Source organism: Pogona vitticeps, chromosome 2 (genome assembly GCF_051106095.1).
Source record: "Pogona vitticeps strain Pit_001003342236 chromosome 2, PviZW2.1, whole genome shotgun sequence".
Lineage (NCBI taxonomy): Eukaryota > Metazoa > Chordata > Lepidosauria > Squamata > Agamidae > Pogona > Pogona vitticeps.
Genome location: NC_135784.1, coordinates 98,402,425 through 98,422,301, shown reverse-complemented (window position 1 = coordinate 98,422,301; position 19,877 = coordinate 98,402,425). Strand labels below are relative to the sequence as shown.

Below are 19,877 nucleotides of genomic sequence, written 5' to 3'. Positions count from 1 at the left end.
ATACTGCTGAAATACATGATGTGATCAGTAGCAGAACATGGAAAATATAAAGTTTTTTTTTTTTTTTTTGGACAATCATTCACAGATCCTACAGCCAGCATGTTTAACAGCCACACTGTATGCAGTATTTTGGGAGTTAGAATAAAAAACATAACTTTCCCAAGACCTGGTCAGTGCATAACACTTGTTAGCAGAGGACAGCTAAATTCCACGCACCGCTAGTGCTTCATTGCGCATTGTTATATAGGCTAAATATAATGATTTCTCAAACTAACACAGGATGCAAAATGTACGGCATCTAATATTTGGGATTCACACTGAGTAAAGTAAGATGTACCTGCTCTACATCTCCGGGAAGGAAGTTCGGCAACTTGATCCCATCGTTCCTCCTCAAAGTCGTAACACTCCACGCTCCGAATTGCTTTGGGTGCTTGCCCACCCACTACAATCATTACCTTAATGAGAAAGATTAAAATATTACAGAACTCACCCCCTCCCAAGAAAAGTACATTTTATTTTCAACACGTGGGAATTTGGCTTGTGCGTATTAAATACAGAAGTGTTGCCAGAAATGTACTGGATAAAATACTGATCACAGCTTTTGGGTGAAGCCTTTGCATTCTAGCTTTCTTAGATTGACTAAGTTCAGATCCCAAAAGAGCTATGTTTTAATAAAAAACATGTGATAACAGTCAAGGATATAAAAGTTCTAAGAACAATAGAAGCACTGATGGTGTATAATATGAGGAGAGACAAGATTTAACACAAAATTAGGATGAAATCAAGGCTATGAAATGAAAATTAATTCCAAACTGCTTTGTTGTTTAGTTGTTTAGTCGTGTCCGACTCTTCGTGACCCGATGGACCAGAGCACGCCAGGCCCTCCTGTCTTCCACTGCCTCCCAGAGCTGTGTCAAATTCATGTTGGTAGCTTTGATGACACTGTCCAACCATCTCATCCTCCGTCATCCCCTTCTCCTCTTGCCATCACACTTTCCCAACATCAGGGCCTTTTCCAGGGAGTCTTCCAAACTGCTTAATGCGCCTCTATTTTATATATACCTTTTCATTTATGCATCAAGATGGCTACATTTCACAGCCTTCCTTTTAGAGGCCACTGGTTTTGGCCGCCTTCAAAATTATGTTGCGGATCAAAGGTTATGACAATAGCTGACTAGACTGGGATACAGATGCAAATTTACCAAGTTACTCTCTCTTTTTGGGCTTTCATGTATTGTTCAGGTTACATACAATTCCCCTGATTTATACTGTTCATTTCTGGTGTGGCTCAAGAAAGTCTTTTTTGGCACATAAGCAAATTTCTGGGCTTCTAAATAGCTCTAATGGGTTAAAAAAGATGCTAGCATATGAGGCCACAAAATTTCTCTGCTTGATACAAAATTACTACCAGGTGTAGCCAACATACTGGGTCTTTGGATTAGCAAGAGAATGAACTGCATCTGAGTTTCTCAGCAACAAGGTTACGCTTACCTTTGGCAAGCTAACTGGCGTTCTTGGTTTTGTTCTTGGATTCTTTATCAGCTGTCTTTGATCCAGTGGAAGTAAATGGTATTTCATGGCTTCAATAAGGAAGTCCTTGCATGTATTATTATTCTTAATTAAAGCTTCTTCTTCAACTGTCTGAAAATCTCAACAAAGATTAATATTATGGCTACCCTTCACTAATGAAAAAAAAACACCTCTGAATCGACGGAAGATTGCTTTAACCTTGTCATTAATAATTCTGGCGTATCACTAGTACTGCTTCTTCCACATCTGACTTGTCTGAGTCATCTCCATATTTAACCCATTGCAAACTGGGCCCCAAGGCTGCAACATGTCAAGTGGTGCTATATTAACAAATCAAAGGTGGGCAAGCTTTTTGCCCCAGGGGCTATATGTGGTGATGGCTGGTGGATGGAAGAATGATGGAAGGATGAGAGATACTAAGTACATACATACAGATTTCTCCCTTGCTTCATTTCCTCAAAAATACACAGATATACACACATACTTTACTTCTCCCATCTCAGGATGTGAGGACAGAGAGATTTAAGCCTCTCCCCCTCTCTCTTCTTTACCTGATCAATTCCTTTTGAAAGACGAGGGTTGTGCTGGTGACAATCAACCCACTCCTAACTCTGAAAGCTATCCATCCTGGGGTGAAGGATGGAACCCTCAATATGATTCAGCTGAATTCTTCACCACCCTTCAGTTTGGAAAGAGTGTGACCACAGAGGGAGAAAGGTCGGGAAATAACACTTTTCATACACCTCTCTCCTCCACCCGTGGGACACGAAGAGGGGAGTGTGTAAACAATACAGATGTTTATCCAGTCTCATATGTGAACTAAAGGCCACACATAGATGGTCCAAATACTTACTGTGACACCACTTACTGGTTATAAACAGAGTATAAACAGTAAGAGGAAGGAAGTTCTGAAGCTTATAATTTATTATTGGGGAGGACCAGATATTCTGGACATGCAATAATTCTGTGTGTGCGTGTATGTGTGTACATTTTGGTAATTAATAATAATCATGTGCCATCAAATCAATTCTGACACGGTGACCCTTTTCAGGGTTTCCCAAGTACACAGTACAGTGGTGCCCCATATAGCGAGGTTAATCCGTTCCGGATTAACCTTCACTATACGAAAACATCGCTGTGCGGGTAAGGAAAGCCTATTGGAATGCATTAAACTTAGTTTAATGCGTTCCAATAAGCTTCGAAACTTACCCCTCCAGCGATGTTTTCGCGTCCGGCGGCCATTTTGGAGCCGCCGATCAGCTGTTCGGCGGCTCCAAAATGGCCGCCGGACGCCCCAATCGTCGCAAAGCGAGTGCGGCAATTGGGGCTGATCCGTATAGCGATCCCCAAAAAGGGATCGCTATACGGATTCTTCGTTAAATGGTGCACTCGTTAAGCGAGGCACCACTGTACTCAGAAGTGGGTTTATCATCCCCTTCCTGTGACTAATCAGCTCACCCAAGGCCACACAGGCTGGCTGTACTCCCAGAAGGGACAGTGGGGAATCAAACTTTCAACCTCTGGCTTGGCAGCCAGACACCTAACTCACTAAGCTACCCAGCCTTATGTACATATAAATCATGTACGCAAAAACACATGAATAAAAAGTGGTTGCAACCTAGTGTCTCAAACATTAAGGGCTCCTCCATTCACATGTTATGTAAATAAAGTCTGACACACACTTTTCTCCAAAATGCAAACAATTCTGTCTCCTTCTCCTTCCATAGCCAAGAATGGGACAGGGACTATTTTGCCTGATCATCCATCTATCTGAGCTGTGATGAAAAGAAATCTGTGTTAGTTGTTCCAAATAGTGCGTTCCAGAGAGCCAACATCTCTGTATGCTTTCAAAACCACGAAGTGACAATGTGTGTGTGTGTGTATGTACCAAAACACCTTCTTCAGCAACTCTAATGCCAATCATCCAGAATTTTATTTTTAGCTTTGGATATTTAAAGATGACTATGTGGAGTCTGGCACAGGAGCTGTGGGAAATAATACTCAAAAGAACTGTACTGCAGGTACAGACATTACTCACAGAAGGTTGTGGCCCTCTTTTCCTAAAGAGGGAATATTCCTCATTCCTGCCAGACTTAACCAGCTGGTGAAACAAGCTCAAAATAGGATGACTGGTAAGGAGAAATTTCCCAGTCTCCTCCTGTTATTCTGACCTAGAAGTAATAGCTTCATATATCACCAAGTATTCTTGAGAATTTTAGCCCCCATTCTATTCAGCTGAATTTTCAAAAAGGGAGGATTCATCTAGCAAGGTGATGAACAAGGAAGTGCAGTTCTGCTGTTCATGGTCTTCTGAAGGATGCTGAAGCACAAGCAAGTAGCCCAGATTCATATGATTTACGTTTAAATCTTACAGGTGAATACTGACCTGTACAAGGTAATCTCTGGGCAAGAGAGGGAGACGGACATGCTCCATCAGCTTCGCCATGTGTTCTAAGCGAGACTCTTTTTCATAATTTATCCAAGAAATGACAGCTTCGAACACCTAAACAGAGGAGGAAAACTGTCTGTCTAAAAGGACACAAATGCCAAACTATCATAAATACTTCCAGAAACGTATAAATCCAACTTTGAAAGCTGTGATCCAGCAAGCCATGTGACAAATTCACATAAGCCAAGTAAATTCCATTTAATAGGGAAGAAAAGACGGGGGGGGGGGGAGGCAAGGACCCTTTAATTCCGGCACCAGTGTTTGGCAAAGGTTTGTACTCCAGGCAAGTCCTGGGCCCTTTGGTTTACTTTTTAGTTTCAGGTTTTAATTTGTTCATTATTTGTTTCAGTTTATTTCATTTTCAACGGCCTCATTTTCCAGAGGACAATGGTTAGGTACAAAACTGACCAATAATTTAATAAAAGACAGCTGCAAATAAGAATAAAAACCAGTGTATTTATATCAAGTGCTGCTAGATGCAAACATAAAACATTACTTCCATATGCCACAGCCCTCAGCTCTTTTGCAAACCTCAAATTATGCAATGCACATTCAAGTCAAATGTTAAAGTCATCTGTCTTCTGGACAATGTGGTATAATGAAGAGAGGTTACTTGCCTGTAACCATAGTTCTTCAAGTGGTCATTCTGTGAATTCACACAAAAAGGGTTAAGTCAGCGCCTGCGCTGGTTCTTTCGAAATGTTCTCGAGCTCTGCAGAAAAGAAACATAGTTTAAGATTACCTACACTGCGCATGCTCCGCCTGCCCAATCCTCAGTTCCATTTGTCCGCCACAGATGTGAAGGCATAAACTAGATAAATTCAATGACGGAAACTGGGGAGGTCGGGCAGGCTTGTGTGAATTCACAGAATGACCACTTGAAGAACCATGGTTACAGGCAAGTAACCTCTCTTTCTTCATTGTGGTCTTCTGTGAATGCACACAAAAAGGGTGACTAGCAAGCTAACTCACCGGAAGGAGGGCCATCACTGAAGAGCAGAAGTCAGCACAGCCCTGCCAAATCTCGTCTCATTCTTGGCCCTGAGGTCCAACCTGTAGTGTGTGATAAAGGTGGATGCCCGCGACCAAGTGGCAGTTCGACAGATATCAGGTAGATCTATGCCACACAGGAGAGCTGCAGACGAGGCGACTGTTCTAGTCGAGTGGGCACGCAGACCGTCGGGTGGCACCTTATGTTGGAGTTCATAGGCCAATGATATCGTAGAGACAAGCCACCGATAAATAGACAAAGGAGCTGCTGGAAGACCCTTTTTATGTCCAAAGTAACAGAGGAACAGCTTAGAAGATAAACGAAATTCTTTGGTCCGTGAAACATAGAAAGCAAGTGATCTCCTGACATCCAGAGTGTGGAGCGCGCGCTCTGTATCATTAGTAGGTTCAGAAAACAAGGTAGGCAGTAGAAGAGGCTGATTCAAGTGAAATTAGATACCACTTTGGGGAGAAAGGAAACATCAGTGTGCAAAATAACCTTGTCTGGAAAGAATTGTAAGAATGGTTGGTCAGCTCGAAGGGCAGCCAACTCACTGGCCCTGCGAGCAGAAGTTATGGTGACTAAAAATAGTACTTTGAGTGAAAGCATCTTGAGGTCACAAGTCGCCATAGGCTCAAAGGGCAGCCGCATCAAGGCGTGCAACACAAGAAGAAGTGACCATTGTGGCACTGGTCATCTCACAGGAGGTCGTAGGAGGAAGGCTTTCACGGTAGGATGTGAAAAAAGACGAGAAGCAGGTGAATTTTGAGGTTGGAAGGAAACAATAGTGGCAAGATAAACTTTCAAGGTGGAAATAGATAGGTTAAAATCGAACAAGTACCGGAGGAACTGTAACATAGCAGAAAGGGTAACTGGGGAAGGCGTAAGACCTCTAGCCTCAGTGAACTTGAGGAAACTTTTCCACTTGTAACCATATAACAAAGAAGTGGACTCTTTCTTAGACTTGTCTAAAACTTCCCTAATTTTGGGGAGACCCTCCACGCAGCAAGGTGCAGAGTTTGGAGGTCCGGGTGAAAAATCTTGCCCGCATCCTGAGAAAGTAGGGCAGGGAACAGTGGGAGTCGGATCGAGTCTATTGCCATGGAGGTCAGGGTCGGGAACAATGACTGACGAGGCCAGAGTGGTGCTATCAGAATTGCCTGAGCCGACTCCTGGCGGAGTTTTACTAACGTCCTCTGTATTAGGGGGAATGGGGGGAACAGGTATAAGAGTCCCATCGTCCACGAGATCATAAAGGCGTCCCCCAGGGGACCCCGTCCTTTGCCCGCCCTGGAGGCGTAGAGAGGGCATTTCCTGTTCATTTGGGTGGCAAAAACGTCCACACAAGGTGCGCCCCATCGGTGGCACAATTCCCGAAAGACACTGATGTTGAGTTTCCACTCGTGCATCTGCATCGAGTGGCGGCTCAACCCGTCGGCCAGAATGTTGTCCTGCATCAATACATGCACCGCTACTGGAAAAATGTGATGATGGTAACACTATTCCCACAGTGTTATCGTCAGGAACAGAAGTGAATGAGAGTGAGTTCCCCCTTGTTTGTTTATATAGTACATGGTCGTGGTATTGTCCGTGACTATTTGCACACCACGACCATGCACTAGGGGGAAAAAGGCTCTGAGTGCTTTGATGATGCCTAGAATCTCCAAATGGTTGATATGGAGAATCTGCTCCTGTGGGGACCACTGGGCATGAACTCAATGACGGCCACAATGAGCCCCCCAGCCTGTCGGACTTGCGTCCATGATGACTTGGACGGTCAGCTGTAGAGGTTGGAAGGGACATCCCACCTGTAAATGCGGTACAAACGCCCACCATTGCAGCCAGTTCTGGCGTGACTTCAAGACGCTTGCCCTGATGATGATGGAGGGGGTCAAAGAGTGACATGAGCCAGGCCTGTAATGACCTGAGCTTGAGTCGTGCATGTGCCAAGCCGGTCGTTGTCGGTGCCATGAGGCTGAGTAGATGTTGAGCGTGGAACGCTGTGACTGTCGACCGCGGTTTGAACTTGTTCACTACTTTCAGGATCTTGTGGATTCGCTCCTGTGGAAGAAAGATGCAACCCCTGGTGGCATCTATTGTAGCACCGATGTAGTTCACCACATGTGAAGGCGTCAGATGAGATTTTTTGTAATTTACTGTGAGACCTAGATTTTTCAGTACATGCAAAGTGAACTCTGTGTCTTTTAGGGCTTTGCATGGGGAAGGGGAGACCACTAGCCAGTCATCTATGTAGGGAAATACATGGACACCGTGGAGTCTCAGGTAAGCAGCAATAGGTGCCATGCACTTGGTAAAAGTCCGGGGGGCTGTGGTGAGACCAAACGGGAGAGCCAGGAATTGATAAATGACATCTTGGAAGACAAACCCGAGGAATTTGCGATGAGCAGGATGAATGGTTATGTGAAAATAAGCGTCCTTTAGGTCGATGACCACAAACCAATCGTTCTGTTTCAGGAGATGAATGATGAACTCCAATGTTACCATGCGAAATCGGCGAGGATGAAGGTAAGTGTTCAGGGTTCTCAGGTCCATGATGGGCCTTATTCCGCCGTCTTTTTTGGAGACAGCGAAATACCTTGACTAGAAACCGTTTGCAGCATCTCGTCTTGGAACTTGCTGAATGGCCCATTTTCTTAGCAAGGACCGAACTTCCTCCTCTAAGGTAGGGTCGAATGATGTGTGTTCTACCCGACCTAGAGGAGGATACTCTATAAATTTCAGACGATAGCCAGAATGAACGATGTCCAGAACCCAAGAGTCTCTTGTGATGATGGACCAGTTTTGAAAAAACGGTTATAGTCGTGTTGTGGGAGAGGGGTGCAGTAAGATTGTTGTGGAGTCAAAGATAATGCTTCTGTTTCTTCGCAGGAGGTTTATAGGATTGACGCCTCTGAGAGGATTGAGCACAGTAAGTCGAATTGATAGAGGAACCCTGTGAGGATCTAGATTGAGATTGACCTTTGAATTGTCTAAACTGTTGCGTAGGGGGAGCATATTGGGTTGAAGGCTTCCGCCACTGATATTTAGTAAAACGTGGTTGCGGCTGAAAGTAATAGGACTTAGCCGTTTTCTTAGCCTTGTGCAATTCCTCGAGGTGGCCATCTGTTTTTTCACTAAAGAGGCCAGAAGCATCAAAGGGAAGATCTTCAACTTTGATTTTCATGTCATCCAGAATATTAGCAGACCGAAGCCAGGCATGCCTACGGAGGGTCACTGATGAGACTAGGACCCTGGTGGCAATCCTTTGATGCTTAGAAACTGTCTGAGCTTCCTTGAAAATGTTCAGATATCCCTGACGAACATCCTCTGGGATTAGCTGCAACCCTGGGAGAATCTTCAACCAGAGTTGTTTTTGGTAGGCACCTAAAGCTGTTTGATAATTAGCTACACGGAGGAAATAGATTAGTGAGTAGATGCGTCTACCAATCATTTCCAATTTTTTGCCTTCTTTGTTGGTAGGAATGACGTGGGCTCTCCCAGTGGGCTTGGTGCAATTGGTTTCCACTATGAGGGAGTTAGGGATCGGATGTTTCAAAAGAAACTTAGCATTGTCTCCAGTAACCTTGTACATATTCTCAGTGTGCCTAGGCTGTGGGACCGCAGCCGAAGGATGGTCCCAAAGTTCCTTTATAATTTTCAATAAGGCTGGGAGATGGGATAAACTAGGGGGAGGAGAGCATTCCTTGTTAATATCTCCGAAAATCAAATCTTCCTCTGGAAGTGCGGGCTCATCCATATGTAGTTTGAGGGTCTTAGCAAGTCTGGACAACATTTGAGAATATGAGGAAAAGTCTTCAGAAGGCGAGGATTCATGTGGATCACCGGTGTCGGGTTCCACAGTCTCCCCTACGGGTAGCTCATCACCCTTTGGCTGCTGAGGAAGGTCACGATCTGAGTCAGAAGCCTGAGAGGAGAAAGGCACCTCATCATCCGAAGAGGGCTCATGTCTCCTGTTCCGACGGCGAGGGTCAACATCGAGCGCAGTTACAAGTGACTGCTGCTGTGGGGGTAATGGAGTAGCCAGAGAGACAGGAACAGCAGGAGGGCCAGTCGGTTTTGGTGGAAGCGGAACTGGCTGTGAGGGCTTTCCTACAGAGTCCTTATGTCAACGTCGATGCTTCCGAGGCGGGGAGGAGACAGATGAAGAAGAAGTTACATAGACATACTTGGTACGCCTATGACGTCGATGTCGATCCGACGAGGAGGGAGAGGAAGAGTAGTCCCTTCTACGGCGGCGCCTATGTCTTCTACGCCTCAGCCCCGAAGTGGAAGAGTCCTCAGAGGAAGATCTGTGTCGACGTCGAGAACGGCGCTTCTCCTTAATTTCCCTCGAACGATGTCGATCACTGGAAAGATGTTTCCTCTTCTCCACTCTGTTGGGGGGAGGCGGAGGGCTGGAATGGGAGGGAACTGGAAAAACCGATGGAGCCAGAGACGCCTGCCCGGTGGAAACAGGGCTAAGAGGGGCTAAACCCAAGCTTGCAGTAACCTGGACAAGCTGACTTGGCGTTGGAGAGGGAGCGGCAAGGGGTATAGCTGGCTCAGGTTGCCTCGGAGGGAGCGAGGGGACTAGATGAATCCTCCAAGCTCGGCGAAGGCATGGCTGAAGAGGTGGAGGGAAGGTGTTGAGTAGAAAATTTATTTTTAACAGGCTGCTTTGTTTTCGGTTGCTTTGCAGGCTTGGGAGCCAAAGTGGCTTTGGAAGAGGAGCCTTTCTTTGCTGCAGCCTTCTTGTGAGGTTTAGCAGCAGCAGCTTCAGAAGGAGCAGCCCCAGGTAATTGCTGAGAACCACCCTCAGCAGAAGAAGTAGCTGGTGGAGAGGGGAGCTCCATAGTCAACGGTTTTGAGGCAGAAAGGAACCGGGAGCGACCGGTAAAAAAGGCGGGAAAAGAATAACTCACAGCCAAAGTCCTGAGAGTGAGCCGAAATGCCAAAGCCAAGTCCAATAAGCAGTAGAAAGTCCAAATAACACGTCAAATGGTAAAAAAGCCAGGAAAAGCAATGTAGAAATCGCGAATTTAGCAGAGCTAAGAAGCAAGGAACCACTTTGCACAGCGGAGAAATGGAACTGAGGATTGGGCGGGTGGAGCATGCACAGCGTAGGTAATCTTAAACTATGTTTCTTTTCTGCAGAGCTCGAGAATATTCTGAAGGAACCAGCGCAGGCGCTGACTTAACCCTTTTTGTCTGCAAGACCACGATGAAGAACTATAAATTATGAGGTTGAGTTCCTTGGATCTAAATTTAAAAAAAAATACCCATACCACTTTTACCCCTAGAAGAATTACAGAAAGTATGTGTGAGTGAGGGACAGGGAGACAGAGAACTCGATTTGCATGTTTTATTCTGACATCCACTCTTTTGCTTGGCAATCTTTCAATAATATTAATGAAAAGAAAAAGGATGTACAGTGGTGCCTCGCTTAACGTTTGCTTCGTTTAACATTTTTTTCGCTTAACGTTTATTTTTTCAGAGGCAGATTGTGCTTCGTATAACGTTTTTCCCTATGGGCGATTTTCGCATAGCGTTTTTGGGACCATGCTTCGCTTAACGTTTTTGGTTTTAGGTCCCCTGCTTCGCTTAACGTTTTTTTTGTTTTCAATTTAAAAAGTGTCTTAGAAGGGTCCAAAACGGTTCTAAATGCTTGGATTCGTTAGAGGACCCCTTAAGTCATGTGCAAACCTGATTTGGCTTTGATCTGACGTTTCGTTAATTTTTTGTGAATTTTTGTTTTTTGGCCCATAGGAACCAATGGACCTGTCAAAATCTGACAGCTCCATGCTTTCCTATGGGGGAGAAAACAATTTACAAAAAATTAACGAAAGTTCAGATCAAAGCCAAATCAGGTTTGCACACAATTTAGGGGGTCCTCTAACGAACCCAAGAATTTAGAACAGTTGCTGAGTCTTCATTAATTTTTTGTGAATTTTTTCTTCCCCCATAGGAATTAATGGAGCTGTCAGATTTTGACAGCTGTCAAAAGTTGGGGGAAAAAAATTCACCATTAATTAACGAAAAGTCAGATCAAAGCCAAATTAACTTTTGCATCTGTTTTAGAGGGTGCAGAAGCTAATCCAAGCATTTAAAACCATTTTTGACCCTTTTATGACACACTTAATTTTGCAAAAATTGACTTCGCAAAGCCATTGAAACATATTGAGTCAGCTACAATACATTCCAATGGAGGATACATTGTATCGTTTAACGATGTTTCCTATGGGTTTTTTCGCTTAAGGACGGCAATCCGTGCCTATTGGAACGGATTAACCGGTTTCCAATGCATCTCTATGGGAAATGGTGTTTCGCATAAAGTTTTTTACGCATAAGGTTGTTTTTTTTTGGAACCAATTAAAAACGTTATGCGAGGCACCACTGTAATATCTGAGGATACTGGAATTCACTGTGTGTTGGAAGTAAAGAACTTCTATCAAGGACTTCAGAAGGATCAAGGAGTTATGTGACATAGAAAAACGTTATGCACCAGCCATTGGGAACTTTTTTTTAATCAGTCAGATTTTCATGCCCAAAGATAATATTTTCTCCACAACTCTGAATACTACTTGACACCCACTTAAAATAATGAAGTTTCCTTTTGTGTGTGTGAAGGCACCATCACTTTCTTATTACATGTCACAAACCATGATATACACCACTACTACCAACCTGGTGTCCTCCAGATGTGCATCAACTCCCATTATCCCCAGCCAACATGGCCAACAGTATAGTCTTCACCACACTGACATCTATGGTCCTGACCACACAGAAATCTAGTCCCATAAATATATAAGCAATCCATTAATTGAAATGTTGATCCTTGTCAAGACCAACAACTTGAAATCTATTTTTGTGGAGGAATCAGGCTTTGTATGAACTTTCAGGCTGGAAATATTTATGTCAATCAAGAGTACAAAGGGGTGCGTGTGTTACATTTACTGGGTGTGCCCTGGAATGCATAAACCAGCTGGGATTGTAGAATAAAACTGGTGATGGCATTTGGTTCTTTTAAAAATGCGTATCATTTGGCCAGTGTAAATTAGTAATGGGACATTAAATTTAAAGTGGCACTAATTACATTCTGTTCAGCTCACTGTATTTTTTATAAAAGGTTAATTAAGTCCTCGTTTAATTCTCTTGTAAATTGTCAACTTTGAATTCTGTGGCTCCTCATTTTTATTTTTAAATTTTTTAAGCTTAATTAGTGGCTGTTCATAGGAAATCTTTCCCCCACTACTAAAGTTACTTATGGTTGATTTAAGGTGCTGTATAGCTTAATTGACCTCAATCTTCCTGGACAACAGTTATCAAACCTTTCTTAGGATGACACAGAATTATGTTAATTTTATTTATATTCTACAATCTTGCCACTGTTCTTTATATCACAGTGCAAAGATGGTGCAATGGTCCACTTTCTTAATGTTTTTGATTATTTTAATCTATTGGAAATCACAAAGAGCCTATGAACAAATGCAAGCAAGCAAGCAAGCAAGCAATAAAAGCACTCCTCTTTAAAGTCTGAAATGGTTTGGGAATCAAACATTCGAAGGAGGACCCTTTCCTATACCACAGATCTCCACAGAGGCTGATACCATTTCCATATTACAATTAATATGTGTAGTTGTATCTAGAAGGGTTTTTATCCTGGGCAGATACAAAACGTGACAGCTAAGGAAATAGTATGTGACAGTATCATAACCATAGAACACTCTTAAACAACTGATGCTGATGCTGCAGTCTGTTCAGTGGCAGGTCAACATGTCTTCATTTGTCCCATAATTTATAATAGTGATATAATGGTCAGTTTCTTTCATTATTTTAGCTGCCTATCAATTGTTTTATTATAAGCCACTTTAAAGTCTTTGAAAAAAGAGCAAGACAGAAGTGTAATAATTGATAAAGCACAATAGGTACATAAAAAGATGCTCAGGAGTCTAGACACTAAGGCTTATTGTCTGAAATCTTGCTGGTATAACCAGGCCTGTGGAAGGCTGGTGATGTCATCAGCCAGAGGAAGATTGTCCATAATTAAGAAATTCCCACAGCTTGGCTAAACTGCAAATAATCCATTTCACAATGTGGAAGCCATGGAAGCTGCATGATAGAAGGAAGAAGTATTTCCTTGGCCAAAACTGCTCTCATTCGATTGTGCTACCAGTAACGGAAGATTTTTGGTAATTAAAGGCTTCCTTCTATTGTCACATAGCTCCCATAGCTTTCAGACAGTGAAACAGATTATCTGCAAGCAACGTTCCCTCTAAGGCAGTGGTCCTCAACCTTGGGCCTCCAGATGTTCTTGGACTACAGCTCCCAGAAGCCCTCACTACCACCTCTGCTGGCCAGGATTTCTGGGAGTTGAAGTCCAAGAACATCTGGAGGCTGAAGGTTGGGGACCACTGCTCTAAGGCACTCAGGTGCACAGGTGTGTAACTCTGCATCAGGCACAAGCAGCTAAGCCAGTGTTTTCACCTATTTGCTTTCACTCATGGCTGAAATCTCACCCACAGGAGCAAAGCCTCCATGTAGCACTCCAGAAAATTAGAGAGAATGTTGTCTGCAAGTCACACAAAAATCTCCTCCTGCTACTAACATCACCAGATATAGTTACACCAACAGTCATTATCTATAGCTGACAAGGTCTTAGGAATCCAAGGCCAAATGTACTCCCTGCTGTATCTTTTTCACTATCAATGGGCCAAGGAGGGGCAAATTAGTTAGCTATGGAGGTAATACCTGAAGCAGTGTTTGAATGACAATATATAGCACCACCACCACCAAAGATTTTCTCAAAATGCCCCAGAATGGCATGAATTTGAGAGCATTGTGGGAAATTAAGAATATGGTTAGAGGCAAATTCCTGGTCCTGTTCAAAAGGCCAAATGGGGGAGGGTGGGGGGATTAAAGCCACTCATCAGCTGTAGGCCTTGCAAGTTTCTGAAATCAGCTTTTACTTATTTTCACCAACATAGCTAATATACTAATGCACAGCCTAAATCACTACAATGGCATTGTATGTGCAGAGTCTAAGAAAGTAACTTCACTGAATTACAACCTCCAGGGTCCTCAACCGCCAGGGATGCTGGCTTGCTTATATTAGCTAATAGAATAGTCTGTTACCTCAGTCTAGACACATGTAATACATCATACTTGGAAAGATCTGAAAAACACCTTTACTGGAATATAACTGTAAGAAAAATAATTACTCTTTTCAAAAATATATTATTTGTGCACATTGTATTAATTCTAGGTTTTTTTTTTCTTTAAAGATCTGTTGATCCATGGGAAACACAAATCTAAGGCTAAAATCAGCTTGTATCTTCTTTAATAAAACTATTTAATTAAATTTTATCTGTTTGAGTAGCAGCAGCAATAGAAGTATTTATATGTTAATTTTGCCAATTGATAAATGGAGCTTAAAAGAAATATTTGATCAGGGTGGAAGGAATGTACCTAATCTCATCAGCTTTAGCCTAACATACCCACCTATGAAAGAGACTTATTGTGCAGTATCACCTGGTGCTGGACGAAGCGCCCATGCCTGATTTAGAGGGTTAGGTTTTCATTGTTCTCCGCATCTTCTAAGACTGGACTTTAAAGTCTGCATAAGTCTAACACCGGACATCTAAAAAAAACTGTTGTTTTTCGTATGGTGTCAAAAACGTATTTCAAAGTGCATTGCAGACTATACCTTTTCCTCTGACGAAACTGTGAGCTTGTCACTTGATATCAAACTGCAAACTTGGTCCAGGCTTAGACTAAGAAATTCTTCACCAAGCATCACCTCAGGAAAATGCTGCTCTGTTCAAAAGAATCAGAAGTCAAGAAAGAAAAGGAAGATTACAATGAAATCGACAGTCTAAGGCCGAGGTTCACCAGTACTAGCTATGCATCAGGGACCACCAGGGTCATTCAGACAACTTTCAGATGGGCCTCATCCCTGAAGCCCATGCCACACTTGCAGGAAGGACAAGGCATAATAAGGAAACCTGTGGCAGGAGGCAGCTTACAAAGGAAGCAGAGAAAATAAGGAACAGGATAGTAGTAAGAATGTTTTTAGAAATATCAGCCAGGAAGAGCTCAACAATATTAGCTAAAGAGTCCTCCATTTTAAGAGCCTCTGAATTCAAGAGCCCCATGAGCTGTAAGCCCTGCCCTTTGGCGGCAGCAGCAGCGCTTGCCGCCTGAAAAGTGATTTTTGCCTGAAAGGGGAAGAGTTGTTTTGCAGCCAGTTCCATTTTCGGGATAATTAGAACTGGAATCAAACTTAAATTTGCCACTCTCACAACCACCCTTACATAAATATATGCTATAATTCTCCTTGGAATACTACATACCACTCTGGTTGATGTACCCAGAAAAAAGGGCACTGTAGAGATGGGAAAGGGACACCGGAAAAGGCAATCCAAAATTATCAAGAGCCTGGTGCAAGTTTCCTGTGAGGAATGGTTATCACACTGGAGCCTCTTTAGTTTTGTTTTATATATAAAACAAAATTGTGCATGGTGTGGAGAAAAGAAACAGGGGCACCCTTTTCTCCCTCTTTCATAATGCTGGAAACCAAATGTGGTCCACTGGGATTCACTGGCACAAGCAGAGAGAGCTGCGAACTTGGAGGGCTTAAACAGAGACTCATGAAGAAGAGGGCGATCAGTGAGGATCCCTATGATTCTGTTTCTGAAGAACCCGCTAACTGTCCACAAAGGTCTGTGCCAAATAAGAAGTGTCAAGTCTTCAAAAGGATGGAAGACGCTTTGCTCTTTTAGGATGCCTCTATATATGAACTGCTGGACAGGATTAGCTGGAGTGATCTTTTGCATTGATCTCCAGTTTCTGGACTCCCCAGAGGACAACTGGCAGGTTGCCATGTGACAAAAATTCTGGACTAGATGGGGCTCTCCTCTAATTCAGCATGGCCTTTCTTATTTTCACTTGTCACTGAGCTGTGATGCCTCCAAGGAGAAACTGGAAGAAAGCTAACTATAGAATTCTGTGCTACAAGGAAACAACAGTGGAAAAGAGAATTTAGCAATTCCCAAAAATGCATCAGATATCGATCTAAAATTGTATTATTAATTGCTAACTGATCATGCCAAATGCCATCTCTCCCTGACACTGTCTTAGGTGTGCCTCTGCCCCTGCGCTGTCATTTTCTGACTGCTGTGCAGGTAGAACATTTGGCATCCCTGGTTGAAAGTAGAAGGGGGAAAAACCAGCAGAAATATGATGCCATGACATAAATAGCAATCTGAATATCAGGCAGTGATACACCTGTAAAAAGGTAAAAAAGGGAACTCCACAACCACACTGTTAAGCGGGCCATCTGCTGCTGTGTATGTAAACCTCTGAGTTTCATATGCACAATGTAAAAACCACAGCTCGATGACAGAACATATGCTTTCCATGCAAAAGACCCCCAATTCAATCTCAGACAAACCTTCTTTGAAACCCTGACAAGTTGCTGACAGCTCATGTAGACAGTTCAGCCTGGTGGCAGCTGGTAATGATGAGAGCTATAGGCCAGCATATCTGAAATGCACCATATTGAGAGAAGGCTGGTTTACCCAATGCTGAGTTAGATAGACAAGTGATCTCATCCCATTTCCTTTAGGCAGAATGAAACAGAGCAGCTTCCATAGCAGCCCAGAACCCATAAAAGGAAATCTAAACACTCTCCAGGGGATTGCAACATCTGACTAGTTTTCCTGGTTAATAAGCACCATAGTCAGTGATGTGATTCTCATTAATATATACATACAGATACATTATGGTACTGATTCCCTCCTCTAGATGCTACATTCCCTATTTTCCATACTGCCTCTTTCTATTTCTGTTTTTTCAGTTCTTGCCAAGACTGTTCCTCTGTTTACCAGCAGATGGTACTCACAGACAGACATAAATTTCTGCTTAACCTTTAACAAAATAGTGGTTTACAGATAACCCAAATGTTATTAAAGAGGAAGGAAGGAAGGAGTCCAAACTTTAGAAAGACAAAACATACACCCATATGTTAATAAGTCCACATTTTCTGTTTTCAGCTACTTTTCAAAGATGAATTAACTTCTACACATTCTTACATGCTCTTGTCAAGTTTTTTTTAAACATGTAGAAATTTAGTTCAGCACAGTTAATGTATAGCCAAAGAATTTTGGCAGCATTTTTGAAAGACATTTCATTAACTCCACAAAATACATTAAAGTAAAAAGAACTTCATGGAGGCTAATAAAACAACAAAAACAGCTCTTGTAATTACCGAACAACATTATAAACTGAATGCAATAGTTATCTGGTTAAATATTAAGTAGTTCTTTTTTAAAAAGCAACAAGGTTCTTGTGGTGAGCCATTTGTTCCAGATCAGTTTCTCCAAAGTGTGTTACGCACCAAAGGGTGACTGAAAAGGTTTTATCTAGATCTGCAGGTAATGCGGTTCACATCCAGCACTTCCTATCCAGTGTGTTTGTAAAGAGCTATGCAACGGTTCCTGTGGAGGTCACAGAAATCTCAGACTGGGGATGGCTGATGCTTCAAGAAAGACAAATGTTTGCTTTAGTATAATACACTTACTAGCAATCTGTTGCCTTCAGGCATACCAAAATTAAAAAAGAAACCCCAGAGATGTCTCTAGAGTCTGCATTCTTGTTTTGCCATAGAGGTTGTTCAGATGAAATCATGTGTGTCCACCTTATATGGAGCTTCACCAGGTCTGTGCATCACTCTAGATGACAGTCCAAATATACTGAAAGTTCCTCATATGTGACACGTCTGAAATATAACCTACCTTGACAGACTAGGTTATCTCTACAAGTGTTTAACTCTTACTACCTGCTGTGATCTGGTGGCTTCCATGAACGTAGCTGACAATTCTGTATGGCTGAGTATATCTCCCAACATTCAATGGACCTAATTTCTATCAATATCACAGTGCTTTTCCTCCCTAGTATTAAAACTTTGGAGGATGGATCCTCAAACAATTACAACAGACTGAATCAGTCTGATTGATTCTTTGTTTAGAGCAGAGTGGGAAATATTGAACCCATGAAGGCCAAAATTTGAGCCCTGAGAACCACTCTATCTATCTATCTATCTATCTATCTATCTATCTATCTATCTATCTATCTATCGATCGATCGATCGATCGATCGATCGATCTATCTATCTATCTATCTATCTATCTATCTATCTATCTATCTATCTACACACACACACACACACACACACACACACACACACACACACACACACACACACACCTCATGGTGTATGATTTTCTTCTAAAACAAGACATGCCCTTCCTACTTTTTTGTTGCCAAAAATCAGTTTTACAAAAACTGAACACACAGTGACCCTCTGGTGACCTGCAGTTTCATTTTCAGGTGCTGGTGTTGCTAGGGCCACAAAACTGACCCCCATTTACTTATCCCTGCTCTTAAATATTTTAGATTATTACCATCTATTATTTCACCCTATCAAAAAAAAAAAGCATGGAGGTTATTGATACAATATCTATCCAGTGACCCGGCAGAGGGAAACATGGTGGCTTTCATATTGTGGGATTGCAATTCTCCCCCTCCCTCCCACCCCCACAGAAGATCATTATACTGAAAAATGGTCTCAAAGTGATTCTGGGAAGGAACAGGTGGAAAACAGTAGACTGCAGAAGCCAGAATTGGGGTGAACAACTTCTGCAGAATCAATGGACATTTTTTTTTCCAAGTTGGCTGTCTGTTCAGGGGTCACACTCCCAAAGAGTGGCCATAGTGGAAAGTGAAAGTGGACCTTCTTCTTTCATTGATCTTATTCCTTGTTTTGAAATCCAGTAAATATATATAATTTAAATTGCTATAATTTTAAAGTTAATTTTAAAAAAACACCACTCACTCAGACTTCATTAATCACTTTGAAAAAGTAGATTGTTTACTGCAAGTGACATTTATTACAGAATAACCTGAATTCACCGCATGTATTCAGTAATAAGAGCACACCAAAACCTTGGCAAAATGAAGGATTCACCATCAAAAATGAGTGGGAATTGTTTCCTCACTTAAGCAAATACTAATGAAATGTTGCCTTTTCCAACCGAGAGCAATTCATTTAATGGTTTGTTGCCGAATGTTGGCATCAAACCATGCTGCTAATGTTCACTGCCATATCTCATTAGCGGTAGTTATTTAACTTTTCTTGAAGGTGCTAAAGGGGGCAGAAAAAAGACTTAGAGGGATTCATGTGGTAGCAGGCTCACCTCTGACGAAGAATGTAGATCACATAATTCCAGAAACACTTAGCCAGTTCAACAAAAAAAATGATCTCCCTGTCAAAGCATCTTGGCAATGCATCTCCCATCGTTACTGCAGGGGTGCACATTCTGGCTCTGATATATGTGTCATTTCTAAAACACATCAACTATACTCAGCCACTATAGTATAACCAGAATCCTATTGATTCTTTATGAACGCACAAGAGAAAACACACAAGTTACTGTGACTAGTTCTGTCTTTATGTTCAAGGCGGAAGAACAGGCATGCAACCAGATATATACGATATGTTACCGCTACTTCAACAGTAAGCCATGGTGAGTTACATGTTTTCATAAATAACCACTATGGTCATCCTCAATACTAGATTATTTACTGTGACATCAAAAGTTGAACTAAGAGAAACACAAATGATCTGAAACAAACATCAAATGCATGTTTAGGTAGAGCACCACTATCAAAGTAATGACCAGTACAAAAGCAGAATGGTAGACAACTAACAGCACTAAAAGTTAAATCCCACTTTATTTTGGTGGCGAAAACTTCTAGGAATTAGTTCAAGAACATACGGGTTACCCAAGGTCGGGAACCACTAGTCTAAAGCATCTAAGCAACAAAGGAATTTTCCCTCTTCCTTTTTAA

The 19,877-nt window shown here is 42.3% G+C and overlaps 1 protein-coding gene across 3 annotated transcripts in view; it reads right to left on the bottom strand.

Annotated features, from left to right (window-relative positions):
* The window catches only part of KLHL3 (kelch like family member 3), an 82,518-nt gene that overhangs the window by 11,486 nt on the left and 51,155 nt on the right, over positions 1–19,877 (bottom strand). For all 3 annotated transcript variants that reach the window (XM_072990120.2, XM_020782679.3, XM_078385697.1), the window contains 4 exons: positions 14,674–14,783; positions 3,917–4,033; positions 1,492–1,641; positions 338–455 (listed from right to left, as the gene is read on the bottom strand). In XM_072990120.2, coding sequence (XP_072846221.1) covers positions 338–455; positions 1,492–1,641; positions 3,917–4,033; positions 14,674–14,783 — 495 coding nt within the window. The remainder of the gene's footprint in view (positions 1–337; positions 456–1,491; positions 1,642–3,916; positions 4,034–14,673; positions 14,784–19,877) is intronic.